The sequence below is a fragment of the Schistocerca piceifrons genome, chromosome X, assembly GCF_021461385.2.
Source record: "Schistocerca piceifrons isolate TAMUIC-IGC-003096 chromosome X, iqSchPice1.1, whole genome shotgun sequence".
NCBI classification, from domain to species: Eukaryota; Metazoa; Arthropoda; class Insecta; order Orthoptera; family Acrididae; genus Schistocerca; species Schistocerca piceifrons.
The window spans coordinates 653,115,174-653,130,729 of NC_060149.1; the positions used below are offsets into that span (position 1 = coordinate 653,115,174).

Genomic DNA, 15,556 nt, shown 5'->3' on the forward strand with positions numbered 1-15,556 from the left:
CATTCATGGTGTCGTTGCGCGTCAACATTGCTTGGCAACATGCCACACGGGCAGCCATGTGGTTGTCCGTCAGCATTCGTGGCACCCACCTGGATGACACTTTTCGCATTTTCAGGTCGTCATGCAGGATTGTGTGCACAGAACCCACAGAAATGTCAACTCTGGAGGCAATGTGTTCAACAGTCATTCAGTGACCCCCCAAAACAATTCTCTCCACTTTCTCGATCATGTCGTCAGACCAGCTTGTGCGAGCCCGAGGTTGTTTCGGTTTGTTGTCACACGATGTTCTGCCTTCATTAAACTGTTGCACCCACGAATGCACTTTGGACACATCCATAACTCCATCACCACATGTCTCCTTCAACTGTCGATGAATTTCAATTGGTTTCACACCATGCAAATTCAGAAAACGAATGATTGCACATTGTTCAAGTAAGGGAAACGTCGCCATTTTAAGTATTTAAAACAGTTCTCATTCTCGCCGCTGGCGGTAAAATTCCATCTGCCATACGGTGCTGCCATCTCTGGGATGTATTGACAATGAACGCGGCCTCATTTTAAAACATTGCGCATGTTTCTATCTCTTTCCAGTCCGGAGAAAAAAAATCGGAGGCCTTAGAACTTGAATGGACCTCGGAATACACTGACTGCTCACCACAGGATTGAATGTATACCACCTGGTGGCATTCCAGGAACTTGATGCAGTAAGGAAAGTATACAGGGTGGTCCACTGATAGTGACTGGGCTAAATATCTCATGAAATAAGCATCAAATGAAAAAACTATGAAACTCGTCTAGCTTGAAGGGGGAAACCAGATGGTGCTATGGTTGGCCCGCTAGATGGCGCTGCCATAGGTCAAACGGATATCAACTGCATTTCTTAAAAATAAGAACCCCCATTTTTTATTACATATTCGTGAAGTAAGTAAAGAAATATGAATGTTTTAGTTGGTCCACTTTATTCGCTTTGTGATAGATGGCGCTGTAATAGTCACAAATGTATAAGTACGTGGCATCATGTAACATTCTGCCAGTGCGGACGGTATTTAGTGATACATTACCCATGTTAAAATGTAGTGTTTACCAATTATGGAAAAGGTTGATATTGTGTTGATGTATGGCTATTGTGATCAAAATGCCCAACAGGCATGTGCTATGTATGCTGCTCGGTATCCTGGACGACATCATCCAAGTGTCCGGAGCATTCGCCGGATAGTTACGTTATTTAAGGAAACAGGACATGTTCAGCCACATGTGAAATGTCAACCATGACCTGCAACAAATGATGATGCCCAAGTAGGTGTTTAATTTTGTCACGGCTAATCCGCACATCAGTAGCAGACAAATTACATGAGAATCAGGAATCTCAAAAACGTTGGTGTTGAGAATCAATTGCACCCATGCCATATTTCTATGCACCAGGAATTGCATGGTGACAACTTTGAATGTCGTGTACAGTTCTGCCACTGGGCACAAGATAAATTACAGGACGATGACAGAATTTTTGCATGCGTTCTATTTAGCGACGAAGTGTCATTCACCAACAATGGTAATGTAAACCAGCATAATATGCACTATTGGGCAATGGAAAATCGATGATGGCTGTGACAGGTGGAACATCAGTGACCTTGGCGGGTTAATGTATGGTGCGGCATTATGGGAGGAAAGATAATTGGCCCCCATTTTATCGATCGCAATCTAAATGGTGCAATGTATGCTGATTTCCTACGTAATGTTCTACTGATGTTACTACAAGATGTTTCACTGCATGACAGAATGGCAATGTACCTCCAACATGATGGATGTCTGGCACATAGCTCATGTACGGTTGAAGTAGTATTGAATAGCATATTTCATGACAGGTGGATTGGTCTTCGAAGCTCCATACCATGGTCCACGCGTTAACCGGATCTGACATCCCCGGATTTCTTTCAGTGGGGAAAGTTGAAGGATGTTTGCTATCGTGATCCACTGACAACGCCTGACAACTTGCATCAGCACAATGTCAATGCATGTGCGAACATTATGGAAGGCAAACTACTCACTGGTCAGAGGAATGTCATTACATGTATTTCCAAATGCATTGAGGTTGACGGACATCATTTTGAGTATTTATTGCATTAATGTGGTATTTACAGGTAATTATGCTGTAACAGCATGTGTTCGCAGAAATTATAAGTTCACAAAGGTATATGTATCACATTGGAACAACCGAAATAAAATGTTCAAACATACCTACGTTCCGTATTTTAATTTAAAAAACCTACCTGTTATCAACTGTTCGTCTAAAATTGTGAGCCGTATGTTTGTGACTATTACAGCACCATCTATCACAAAGTGAAAAAAGTGGTCCAACTGAAACATCCATATTTCTTTACGTACTACACGAATATGTAATAAACAATGGGGATTCCTATTTTAAAAAAATGCAGTTGATATCTGTTTGACCTATGGCAGCGCCATCTAGCAGGCCAACCATAGCGCCATCTGGTTTCCCCCTTCAAGCTAGACAAGTTTCGTCTTTGTGGTTTTTTTGTTTGACGCTTATTTCATGAGATATTTGGCCCAGTCACGATCAGTGGACCACCCTGTATATAAGCATAGCAGAGGCAAATGGGGAATCATTCAAGTGCTGCTAAAGGCCACAAATGAGAGGTTCCATTGATGTAAGTGACTTTTACAAAGGGCTTATGGCCCAGCACCTGTGAATGAAGGAAGTGGGAAAGCTGGTTGGCTGTTCATGTGCTATTAATATGAAAATCTGCAAAAAGTGGTTGAAAGATGGTGAAACTCTGAGTAGGTGGCAAGGTGTTGGATGTTCGTGCCTCATCATGCAACAGGGAAGTCAGAGGCTTGCCTTTTCTGTAAAACAGGTTAAGTGATAATCTGTAGCAGATCTCACAAAGCACAGTGCAGTTGCAGGCACAAGTGTGTTGGTACACACCATTCATTGCACATTTTTGAACATGAGGCTCCACTGCAGGTGACTCCTACATGTTCCTATGTTGACCCCATGACACTGTCAACTAAGATTGCAGTGAGTGATGGATAATTGAGATTGGACTTTGGATCAATGGAAATGTGTTGCACAGACAAATGAATTGCATGTTACAGAAGGTCAATGGTTGTGTCTGAATACACCATCATCCAGATGAACAGTTGCTCAAATGATGCACTGTGTCACAGATACAGGCTGCTGGGGACAATATTACACTATGAGGACATTCATCTGTGGATGCTTTGGACTTGTGGTAGTAATCCAAGGCAGCAGGACATGATGTCTTTCCCATCAGTGGAGGCATCTCCCAGCAAGGTAACTGCCCATATTACATGGCAAAATTGTGCTATAATGGCTTGTGCAACATTATAGTGCCACATACCTCCAGAAAGCTACTATCAACTTGTCCAATCCAAAGGGGAACCAACTTGCAGGTGATCATAATGTTTTGGCTCATAAGTGTGTTTTCACCTTCATCCATAATGCATTTTTTCCCCAAACATATAGTCCAGTGATCAATGTAGCCATGTCGCAAGTAAAGATTTCTGTTTTACTCCAAAAATCCTTTCTGAATTTTGGATGCTAGGAATTTAGTCTCATTAGATAAACTGATAAGCCGCTCATTAGATAAACTGTAGAAATGTTGTGTGTACTAAATGATAAGTCTGACAATAGATGAAAATAACTCAGAAGTGGTTTGTGTCCCCCTCTCAGTTAATAGTCACTAAGCACCTGCAGATTTAATTTAGTGCATTCAGAATACAGTGTAATTTGAGAAACACACAGATGATTTGTTGACACATGTGCAGATTATTTGGAGATTAGGAAACAGGTACATTGTCTTCATTTTCACATTATATCTGTGACTATAATGGAAACACTGAAAACTATTGCTGTAATAATATATACCTTTCATCACACACTGTACAGTGAACCATCAAATTTGGGTATGTGGAATTGACAGAAAATGCTCTAAAGAAATTAACAGAAAATACTGTAATGAGCCACTGTGTTTACTACGTCATATTGCATGTAAATACAAAACTGGCATTCTTAAACACCATAAAATGAAGTGAATGTGGACAATGCTTATCAATAATGACCATACACGTGAAAAGAAATTGATTCTTATAAATGATAGTAGCACTTGTCCAGTTATCATTTAATTGCTGGTAAGCAGATTTGTATATTTATTCCACCAAAAAAGAAATGAAAATAAAAATTTGTTATTAAGATTATGCTGCAAATGATTATGTTCACTGAATCACAAGGTAGGAAACATTTACTAGCAGAAAATTATGTAAAAGAAACAGCAGCTCATCTTTGCATATAGTTAGGTGTTTAGACACATTTGTGAAGTACTGGCACTAAAGACCTAGATGTTGAATGACAAAAACAAATCATATCTTCATCGTCATCATCATGAACATATTACTTAAAGTTTGCAGTGGCAAAAATTATACATATTACTTAAATGAGCTTTATTCTACAGATCAGGTACCGGTACATGATAAGACACAAATTAAGATGGCAGAACTGTTGATTTTATCTCTCACTTTGAGGGTCCAGCACAATATTTTATGAAGCCCCCACATGAATAAATCAAAGCCTAAAAATTGTAGCACTGAGTAAGAGAGAGTGTAAATATGTTTTTGCCCACTTCTGATTGGTTTGTAAGATACCAGAAAATTATCAGCAGGGATTCTATCAATGAGCAAATTGCCAACCACTGTGTCACAAATATCTTGATGGGGGATATGTCAGGAAAATATGCGGTTGTATCAGTAATTATTTGAAGCAAGTTGGCATATTTTTTGTGACATATGAGAGTGCATTCTCTTGAATGTTTAGAGGAGGTTCAGTCTTTTATAGCCTCATGTTTGGCTTTATAAATCTTTACTTCCAATCCAAATTTTCTCAGGCATTGGTGATGTAAAAATAAAGGAGCTGACAGGCTTTGCTTACTTTCATTCCTCAGTCACATGTGACGCAATTTTTTGGGGTAACTTATTACCAATGCAAAGTTTTTTTTTTTTGGACTGAAGCAGGCACAATGAATTATATATGATTTGAATGCAAGAATGTACTGCAGAAACTTGTTGAGAGAACTTCTTGTCCTTATTACTGCTTCTCACGGTATTTGTCCATTAATGAAATTTATAGTAAATAATATAACTCTCTTTCAAGCTTAGTTCACAGAATCAGTACTGTGTATAAGAACAATATACATAAAGACCAAAAACTGCATACTTTGGTCAAAACATTGTCCATTATTCAGGAGCAAACGTTTTCAATAGCTTTCCAGAAACAATAACAAGTTTGGCTACTAATGAAGTATAGTTTAAGAGGAGCTTTCCACTCCATGGACTTGTTTATAAACCAATCAATGTCCATATTATTAAGAATATCACATAACGTGAATCAGACTTCTGCACCTGTTCAGTGGCATATTGTGATATGTGTAAGCAAGCACTGTTATTTTCACAATGCTGGGATATAATAAACAAGAAATTATCTCTTTATTTTAGTATGTGTGCATTTAAATGCCTGTGATAAGTTTTGTAATAATTTCCAATTGAAAACTTCACAACTTTTGAGACCATTTCAGTTAGACTATCTGAAAGGAACAATTGCACAAGTTCTTTTTTAAATATACATTTTTAGATTTTCTTACATGTTCAACAGTCTCAAGGATTTCTGAATAATAGGACCACAGAATTACAGTGTAGCTGATCTGATGTAAATCATTTTGTAATGCAGAATTATTCACCCCTTTTTTGTGTAGAGTGCAGATTTTATGTGAGGAAATAGGAGAGAATATTTCTGGTTGTCAGTCATGTTTGGGAAAGGAACCAGGGGGAAAATATTTGAAGGATAATGTGGGAATATAGTCTCCAAAGGCAGGATTAGGCTGCTGCACAAATGTTATGAAGGTGTTGCCTGCTTAGAGTATGGAACCAGTTGTAGTAAAATTTCCTAGAGAAACATGAAGGTTGTGGCAGAAGTCGAGGTATATACTATAGACTAAAGGAACAAAATACTAATTTTTTTGAGATAGATGTAATTTTCTTTTATACATGAAGTGTGGTTTACATTTGCAGTGTGTCTTACTGTCATATAAGACCATTAATAATTATATTTGTTGTAAAGCTGTCAAAATTACACTTCTTAGTTTTGTATATCTTTTTCTAATATATATAATCTAATTTTTTGAGAATTGCTTTATTACTAAATATGAGATAACTTGATTTAATTACAGGTCACTTTTAACAGAATAATAACAATTTCAAATCTGAAACCATACTCCAAATATGTTTTTATATTAGAACTGAAGAACTACTACAGTGAAATGGAAGGAGTTAATCATATAGTAGGTGCACCAAGAGAACTGAGAACAGCAGCAGGTGGTAAGTTGGCAAAAATTCTGTTTACGTTCTTTATTGACATTTTGAGTTTCTCCTTAATTACATGGCGTAGCTTTCTTTTTTTATCAAATATTAAAACAAGAGGTTCCTGAAGAAGCCAGTGAGATTGTATATCTAGACCAATGTTTGAGGTTCACTTGTAAGAACAGAAAATATATGTTTTAATTTTATGAAATTTAGAATGGTCTTAGAAAGTAACCAAACAGTCTTCTTTATGTTATCAACGACATTATAATAGCTAAATTCTCATTGGTATAGAATTCATCCTAAAGGTAGAGCTGCAGGATAAATTCAGTTACAACTGAAACAGCTATTAGTTAAACAATGTACTGCAGTTTGGACAATGTTTTAGATATTAAAGAACACTTGTTTATTATCTTTGACAATAAACTCAGAAGCATCATATTTAAAATGGTTGAACTTTCCATATACATACAGGAAAATGATATGGCAGATAGAATGAAAGTAGATTTGTTGTACTTACCCAAACATCACATGGAAACGACTGAAGTATGACAATCGACAGCCCTGTGGGTGGCAGACAGGCTTAGACATTTTTGCAGAAAACTGGACTATAGTGAGGAATGACTCCTGTCATATATTGATATATTTTTAAAAGTGATGCAGATTTAATTAGACTTTTAAAATGAGAAAAGAGAAGAAGTAGTATACTATGACTGCAGCTTAAGAATCATTTTACAGTGATGAACTGAAAATTGCAGTGATCTGTCCATAATAATTTTCTGTGTTAAAGTTGTATAAAATGCATTCCACAGATGGTACAATTCTTGCTCTGCAGTTGAAATACATTCATCAAATCAGATTGAATCTGAAGTATATGCACATATTTGTCAGTGTGAGTTCAAGAAGTGGCTGACAGTGACGCAGAATTTTTATGATTTAGCCAAGAATTGTGAAGGGATTTGTTCTCACCACAAAATGGAAGAAAAGTATGATGTGTGAAAACTGTAAAATTTTCCTTTCCCATTTCTCCAGACTTTGATGTGTTTGCCACAAGATTTCCTTGACCCAACATAGCTCTTTTCATATGTAGTGCAAAGCTTCCAGATGATCATTGAAAACAAACAAATAACATAAGTAGTAATCTACCATCTAGCCAATTATGGGCATTATTGTCTATGACTGGGTGTGTGGGGAAATGTGCTCTGCAGTTGTCTTTGTATGTTTTTCATCTTTGAATGAAAGCAGTCTTTTACCCTACATTTCATTTTCAAAATTAGACCGATCTACAATTTACACACCAGATTCCCAAAACCAGCAGTTTTATTCTTTGTATATGTAACAACCACTGTAGTTCATTGTTTTATCTTTATCTAACATGGTAATTTTATTTTTGTACTTTTCTCTTGGAGGTAATTATTAATTAAATGTGACAATATTAACCTATTGACAAATTCTTCTGGAATATAACTATCTTTAGTATCATCAGCACCAGCGGATTTGCTGTCTGCAACATTGACTGCTTCAGTTATTCCTAACCATATGTACACAAAGCCATGAACTGAGATTTCTCTTGAAAGAATGCTACTCCACCTGGCTGCAGTTCCCTCATCATGCACACTACCCACCTAAACAACTGCTAGTGATATGCAAAGGTGTTCAACTGGTCATAAATGGCAAGCCCAAAAAACCATGGTTATCACAATTTTTAGGTATTTTCTATGTGCATCATCTGTATTCTAAGTTGTGTTAACTACTAGTTGCAAAAGAAGTACATCAGGTTTCAATATGACATGATTGTCCACTCCCTTGTTAGATGATTGTTTGAACACCCAGATTGTGTTCCTGTTTTCTGTAGTCACAGCAAAGAAAACTTTTCTGAAGTGGCAGTAAATGTTACAACTTTCCTCTTAATTTATGTAACATGCTATGCTGGAAGATGAGTGTTCACAAAAAAAATTTAATTCTATCAAGTACAATCAGCAAATTTGTAGGTTGTAAATGGATAGAGATTAAGGTATGTTTATATATATAGTTAGGTAGTGATGTCATATAGGTCAGTGCCCATTAGTACAAAACTAAACCACAGTTTATATATTTGTTTGTTTATCAACAATGAGATATAACTATAAAATATCAGACAGTATTTATGTATAAGGAGGAAACCTTTTGAATGTCTCATATTTGAAACAGATGATCCACACTGATGCTCATTTACAAATTGTATTGTTAAAGGACCTTGACACATATAAATTTTTGAAAATGATAAACAATTATACATTTTTACAAAGATTCTTGATCACAAGAATCTTCAGACTGCTGTTTAGTGTAGAAATAGAAGGTTATAAATATGAAAGCAAAGATCTCCAGGTTCCCTAAATATCCAATACACATTTCCCCTTTCCAGGTTTGACTTTTTAATATTATTAATGAGCACTAAACATACCAACATAGAACATCAGCAGAGGGAATTACTGGCTCTGTGCTTTCCATTTGCCTGGGATTGTTACCCACTGTTACAAATCTGATCAGACCAGGAGGCCAACTGAATCAGTGATCAACGAAGAAAAAGTTTTGTATCTGTAAAACACTAAAGGTTGTTGATTTGTCTTTCCTTGTAAGTTTTTTGAGTAACCTTATATTCTTGCTGCTCACCTTTACGGAATAAATACTTTATTGATCCTTCCTGCATCTCTCCAGAAAATTATCCAATGGGTCTACAGGGCACAAAAGAAATCTCTTTTTTTCACCAGTTCAGCACAATGAGTTGTATATTGAAGTTTCTTCAAAGTAAAAAGCATAGAAATGAAAATTTCGCAAGAAATAAATCACTATTTTAAATTTTCAGCTCCATCTCCACCACAGAATGTTACAGTCATTGTTATAAATCCAACAAAGGTTAAGGTGCAATGGCTATCACCAAAAGAACTGAATGGCCAATATGTTTTGTATGAACTGCACTGGCGAACAGAAGGTATGGTTGCAGGAGTCCGACCCAAAGCACAACCAGTTCGTGGAAATAAACAGCATGAGTCAACAGAATTTCATTCAGCTGATTTAGCTTCACTTTTACCAGGACACAGTTACATTGTTTGGGTAAAATATGTTTTATTCATTGGATTTCATGTTAAAAATATTGTTGAACGTCATCTTCTTAATTGCATATTGATCACATTAATTGTATTAGTTTACTGTGCCTTTTGTTTTTGTTTTAAGCAGTATTTTAGTTACCATCATCTTAAAGTGTTGCAACTATGGTTATCCATATTAAAATGAGGTTTACATTTTTCTTATCTTTAACAACTCACCTATTGTGGTCACATTACCACAGGTTCGTGCTTACTCAACAAGTGCACTGTCATACAGTGAGAGTGATACCACAGAAGTGAGAATGTTCCCAGAACCTGACAATATTACACTAATTGATCGAAGTCCGTATCATCTGAATTTATCGTGGAGTTCCACAAGTGATGTCACCAGGTAAGATTTATTCCCATCACAGTTTACTTATAGTTTCTGTTAAACTTCTTCTCTTTTTTCTTTTATGTTAAAAGGCTAAAATGTGAAATGTGAATTGAATTAAAATTTACTTTGAACTTGTCCAAATATTTGTAGAAACAATATAACTGCAGTAGAAAGGTAATTGTAAACAACAAACAAAATATCCCAAGAATACTGAGCTTTCGGTGGTAAAAGATGCAACATCTACTGTAACACTGCCTGCTATTGCTACTGTTTGAACTAAGATTTTGTTGTAAGCTAGGGCTTTGTTTCTTGTTTAAAGAATATATTAACCTTTCCATGTAGTATCATATGATCAGATGGAAGAAATTTTCATGGCAATTTGCTGACACCTTTGTAAATTACTTAACAAATTATGTAACAGCACACCATGCCACTTTATATTACACCAAGTAATAAATATTTAGAGCTTCCAAAATCCCTGTATGAACGCAAAATTTAACTGACAGGAAGAAGATGCTGTGATATGAAAATGATTAGCTTTTCAGAGCATTCACACAAGGTTGGACTGGTGGCGATGCCTACAGTGTGCTGACATGATGAAAGTTTCCGACCAATTTCTCATACACAAACAGCAGTTGACCGGCGTTGCCTGGTGAAATGTTGTTGTGATGCCTCATGTACATAGGAGAAATGCATACCATCACGTTTCCGACTTTGATAAAGGTCGGATTGTAGCCTATCGCGATTGCGGTTTATCATATTGCAACATTGCTGCTTGCTTTGGTTGAGATCCAATGAATGTTAGCAGAATATGGAATCAGTGGGTTCAGGAGGGTAATAGAGAATGCCGTGCTGGATCACAACAGCCTCGAATCACTAGTAGTCGAGATGACAGGCATCTTATCTGCATGGCTGTAATGGATCGTGCAGCCTTGCCTCGATCCCTAAGTCAACAGATGGGGACGTTTGCAAGACAACAACCATCTGCACGAACAGTTTCATAACGTTTGCAGCAGCATGGACTATCAGCTCGGAGACCATGGCTGCGGTTACCCTTGACACTGCATCACAGACAGGAGCGCCTGCGATGGTGTACTCAACGATGAACCTGGGTGCACGAATGGCAAAACGTCATTTTTTTCAGATGAATCCAGGTTCTGTTTATGGCATCATGATGGTCGCATCCATGTTTGACGACATCGCAGTGAATGCACATTGGAAGCGTGTATTCGTCATCGCCATTAAATGAAATGTCGTGTGACGAGGGCCTCCCGTCGGGTAGACCGCTCGCCATACTGGCGTATAACTCGGTGTGATGGTATGGGGTGCCATTGGTTACATATCTCAGTCACCTCTTGTTTGGATTGGATTGGATTGTTTGGAGGAGGAGACCAGACAGCGAGGTCATCAGTCTCATCGGATTAGGGAAGGACGGGGAAGGAACTTGGCCGTGCCCTTTCAAAGGAACCATCCCGGAATTTGCCTGAGGCAATTTAGGGAAATCACGGAAAACCTAAATCAGGATGGTCAGACGTGGGATTGAACCGTCACCTCTTGTTTGCATTGTTGGCACTCTGAACAATGGACGTTACATTTCAGATGTGTTACGACCCATGGCTCTACCCTTCATTCGATCCCTGTGAAACCCTACATTTCAGCAGGATAATGCACGACCGCATGTTGCAGGTCCTGTACGGGCCTTTCTGGATACAGAAAATGTTTGACTGCGGCCCTGGCCAGCACATTCTCCAGATCTCTCACCAACAGAAAATGTCTGGTCAAAGGTGGCCGAACAACTGCCTCGTCACAATATGCCAGTCTCTACTCTTGATGAACTGTGGTATCGTGTTGAAGCTGCATGGGCAGCTGTACCTGTACATGCCATCCAAGCTCTGTTTGACTCAATGCCCAGGCGTATCAAGGCTGTTATTACAACCAGAGGTGGTTGTTCTGGCTACTGATTTCTCAGGATCTATGCATTAAAATTGCGTGAAAATGTAGTATAAAATATTTGTTCAATGAACACCCGTTTATCATCTGCATTTCTTCTTCGTGTAGCAATTTTAATGGCCAGTAGTGTATAACACAAGAACACATCTGTAAATCCTTAGGTATGAAGATATCCGGGTCCGTGTGCCAGGGTGCCAGAGATGGAGAAAATTTATAGATGCAGTTCTTGACTTGTTGCTATAGGGTTGGAGGGTCTCACAGCATTAGATCACGTTGCTGTCCACAAAATTCCAAAGTAAGTCTTAGTGGTTCACCATACACAAACTCCACAGCAGAAGCTCCAATATTGGGTTTAGTTGCAACACATAGTCCCAGTAACATTAGTTAAAGTATGATGCCATTTTTCGGACATCTTCTTACTTGGCTGGTGAAAGCTGGTAGTGTCTTTGGTCAGTTGTGACACTGGTGTGACATCTGAATCAAGAGATATAAGTTTTTAGGAAATTATGTGCCACTGTTTCTGATGAAATGTCCATAATAGGAATTGCTTACACCCAGGGGGTAGAGCTGTCATTAGCCACAAGAATGTATCTAAAACCTTGTACAGGAGTGAGAGAGCCTGCCGGTTGATGTGGTGTGTCAAAAATGCTGTGTAGGCTCATTGAAAGAACGCACAGGTTTTTGGACATAGTGCCCCACAGTAGCCATTTGACAAATCAAACAATTCTTCACCTGTGATCTACAGTTATGCTTGACACCTGGCCATACATACCTATCAGTCACTATTAGTATTGTGCAGTTGGCTCCAGAATGTGTGTGTCTGTGGATATAATTAGGAACTTGTTTCCAAAAAACCAGCAGAACAAGAGAATGAGGTAGGTTTTGGGAAGTGTCATACCACACTAGGGACTTGTGCATTGGAAGTTTATTTAGCTGTAGCCCAGTAATTTTGTCCATGATAACCTTCTGTAATTCCACATCACAGTCATATGCCATTGCCAACCACTTGAAGTTGATGTCCATGGAAACTGCATTAATTTTAGAAAAATAGTCAGTCACAACATTGTCAGCCCCATACACTGCAGATGTTGGTAGTAAATTGACTGATGAATTCCAATTGGCAGAACTGTCTTGGCAAGGATTCATGTGGTGCTTTGAACGCAAAAGAAATAGGTTGTGACTGATGAAAAGTGAGAAGATGCATGCCGCCACATGTGCTCTGAAATGCGTAATGGATGCTATCGTAGTGCAATGTTGTCGTTACTGGGAGCTCTTCCTACAGAAATAATGTTTACTCACCTTGTGATTTTTATCTTCTGCAATCTAGTTCACATGACTTTCCTGTTAAAAAGGAATGATATTCATCTACTGGAAAAGCTATAGTAGAATCGGTAGCATTATATGAATCCAGCAGGTGCAACAAATGCTTTTCAGTATCAGATTAACTGAGTGATTAACTGAAAGGTAGTTTGTGTGTGAAAACTTAGATATATTGGCACTTGTTTGACACAAAAACCCTGGAAAGCCTGTGCTAATCTTCAGTTCTAGTTTCAACCTTCACATTCAACTATAGTCACTTGTAACAGCCAGTTTATTGTTACCAAAGGTATTATCAAATGAATTATCTGTGAGAGAATGCTCACTCAAATATTACACAGTTTTACCACTACAAATGTTCAGTTTGTCCTCATGGCATGTACAACATACCACATGGATTTTGGATTTTCAAAAGTCACAGTTTACATATTAAAACTGGAATTTCAAGTGTTCATTTTTCTCACAAGTTCACATCCACTTTGCGGCACTTTATTGTCAAATTTTAATCATTATTCTGCAAAGTTATCACATGTATTCAGAGCGCCTTATATCCGAACCTGAACTTGCTGATGGCTGAACTTCAAACAGATTATTTAGACTTCACAAAGCAACCCTTTAGCCCACAAAAGATGTGCAAATGTACTGTCCTCTGATTGGCTGATACACATCATAGCTAATTCAAGGTTAGTATTAAACTGTGCAGTCCCATATCTTTTATATTTTACCAATCTCTACTTAATAGTTTTTATGAAAAATTTGCTAAATGAACAATTTTAGAAATTCCAGCAATATCAGAATAACTTTTAAGGCCACAGTCATAACTACTTGCAGCTAGCTGCTGGATCAGAGTACATCTGTCATGTGATAATCATGCCTTCTTGTCTGAAGCTCTGCCTGCTAACATATCTTACTCAATGTAGGTACAATATGAAGTACTACGCCTCAGTAGGAGCACCTTAGTTTGTGACTGGAACAGTTTGTTAAAAAGAAAAACAGCCAAAGTGCAGCCACGCACCTCAAATTTTCCACTACTATGACTGCTGGGCTAACATCTACTACAATGGCAAGAGGCACAGAATGGACAGGGTGGGCTAAAAGGATGTTGTCCCTTAAACTGGATTTGACACTGCCAAATGCCTGTAACATTTTTTTAGTCCAAGGGATGAGGTTTCCTCGTGAATTTACTTCTGACAGTGAGGCTACCGCTGAGGAAGGTGGCATCTATAGAAGCTCACCATGCCAACAAAATGTTGTAGCTGTTTGAAGGTATCTTGAATAAGTACAGACTGAATTATTTCAGCTTTATGCTGCAAAAATGTGATGCCACAAGAGTTAACCAAACAGCCTAAGAATTCCATCTTTCTCTTCCTGAGAACACATTTGTTCATTTGGAACCTGTTCTTTGAAAGTCTATCAAAAATCATTTGTAGATGTCTGTCATGTTCTGATGTCAATTTTGAGAAAACTGACTAACATCATCCAAATACACAAAACAACAGGGCAGACCACTGAACACTTCATCGATGAAATGTTACAACTTCTAGGAAGCATTCTGGAGTTCAAATGGTGTGATCACATCTGGTTTTTACATGTCTACAGGTGTCACAGGAAACTGGTGGTAGCCTTTCTTGAAATCAAACACATAGAATATATGTGCACCTACTAATGCTCCTGTAAAGTCCTGTATGTGGGACACTGGGAAAAGTTTGGAGGTGTATGTGCATTCAAAGCGTGATAGTCAACATGAGGTCACCAGAATTATATCGCATAAAACATTCACCAGATGTACCAAGTAAACAGTTTTGTTTGCAACAGAAGAAATAAACTCACAGATTTGGGATGAACACAATAACTAATGTCTGAAGAACAAAAATAGAAACTTTCATAACTTAGTGAATGTTCAAATAAGTTCCAATACTTAACAGTCACACGGTTGTGTAGGAGAAGTAGCAAAACAGAATAACAAGTCCTCTCCACTCGGCAGTGTCCATTGGCCAGTCCCACTTCATGGTGAAGACAAAGAGTAGAAGAGCTGGTCATGGTAAAGTGTTGTCCAGGCAAGATCTCCCCCAATAAATAGTTGTCTCATGAAATAACACTTCCGTTTGATTGACTCAGACTTATTTTTGATGGAGGTAGGAAATAGTTCGACATGTGCATACTGATTGGAGTTGCATGTGCACCTCAGAGCTTCTGTTGGCAAGGCTATTGGTGTTGTCCTCCGTTGATCTGCTAGTAAGCTGGCTGGCATGAGTTTCTGCCCTGCACGAACTGGAGTACCATTGCTGTAATGTATGTTGTGGGAGCTGCTGTTGGTGCCTGTTGCCTTGTTGTCACGGCAACCAGGATCCATCCTTTTTCTTTACCAAGTATATGGGAGACATCCACAGGCTGTCAGAGTGGCAGTTAACACTTATGGTTAATAATTCTTTGAACTCTT

At 38.1% G+C, this 15,556-nt stretch overlaps 1 protein-coding gene across 1 annotated transcript in view; it reads left to right on the forward strand.

The window, feature by feature from the left end:
• The window catches only part of LOC124721321 (proto-oncogene tyrosine-protein kinase ROS), a 566,425-nt gene that overhangs the window by 463,417 nt on the left and 87,452 nt on the right, over window positions 1-15,556 (forward strand). The window contains exons 26-28 of the mRNA XM_047246233.1: window positions 6,258-6,405; window positions 9,233-9,480; window positions 9,716-9,864. Coding sequence (XP_047102189.1) covers window positions 6,258-6,405; window positions 9,233-9,480; window positions 9,716-9,864 — 545 coding nt within the window. The remainder of the gene's footprint in view (window positions 1-6,257; window positions 6,406-9,232; window positions 9,481-9,715; window positions 9,865-15,556) is intronic.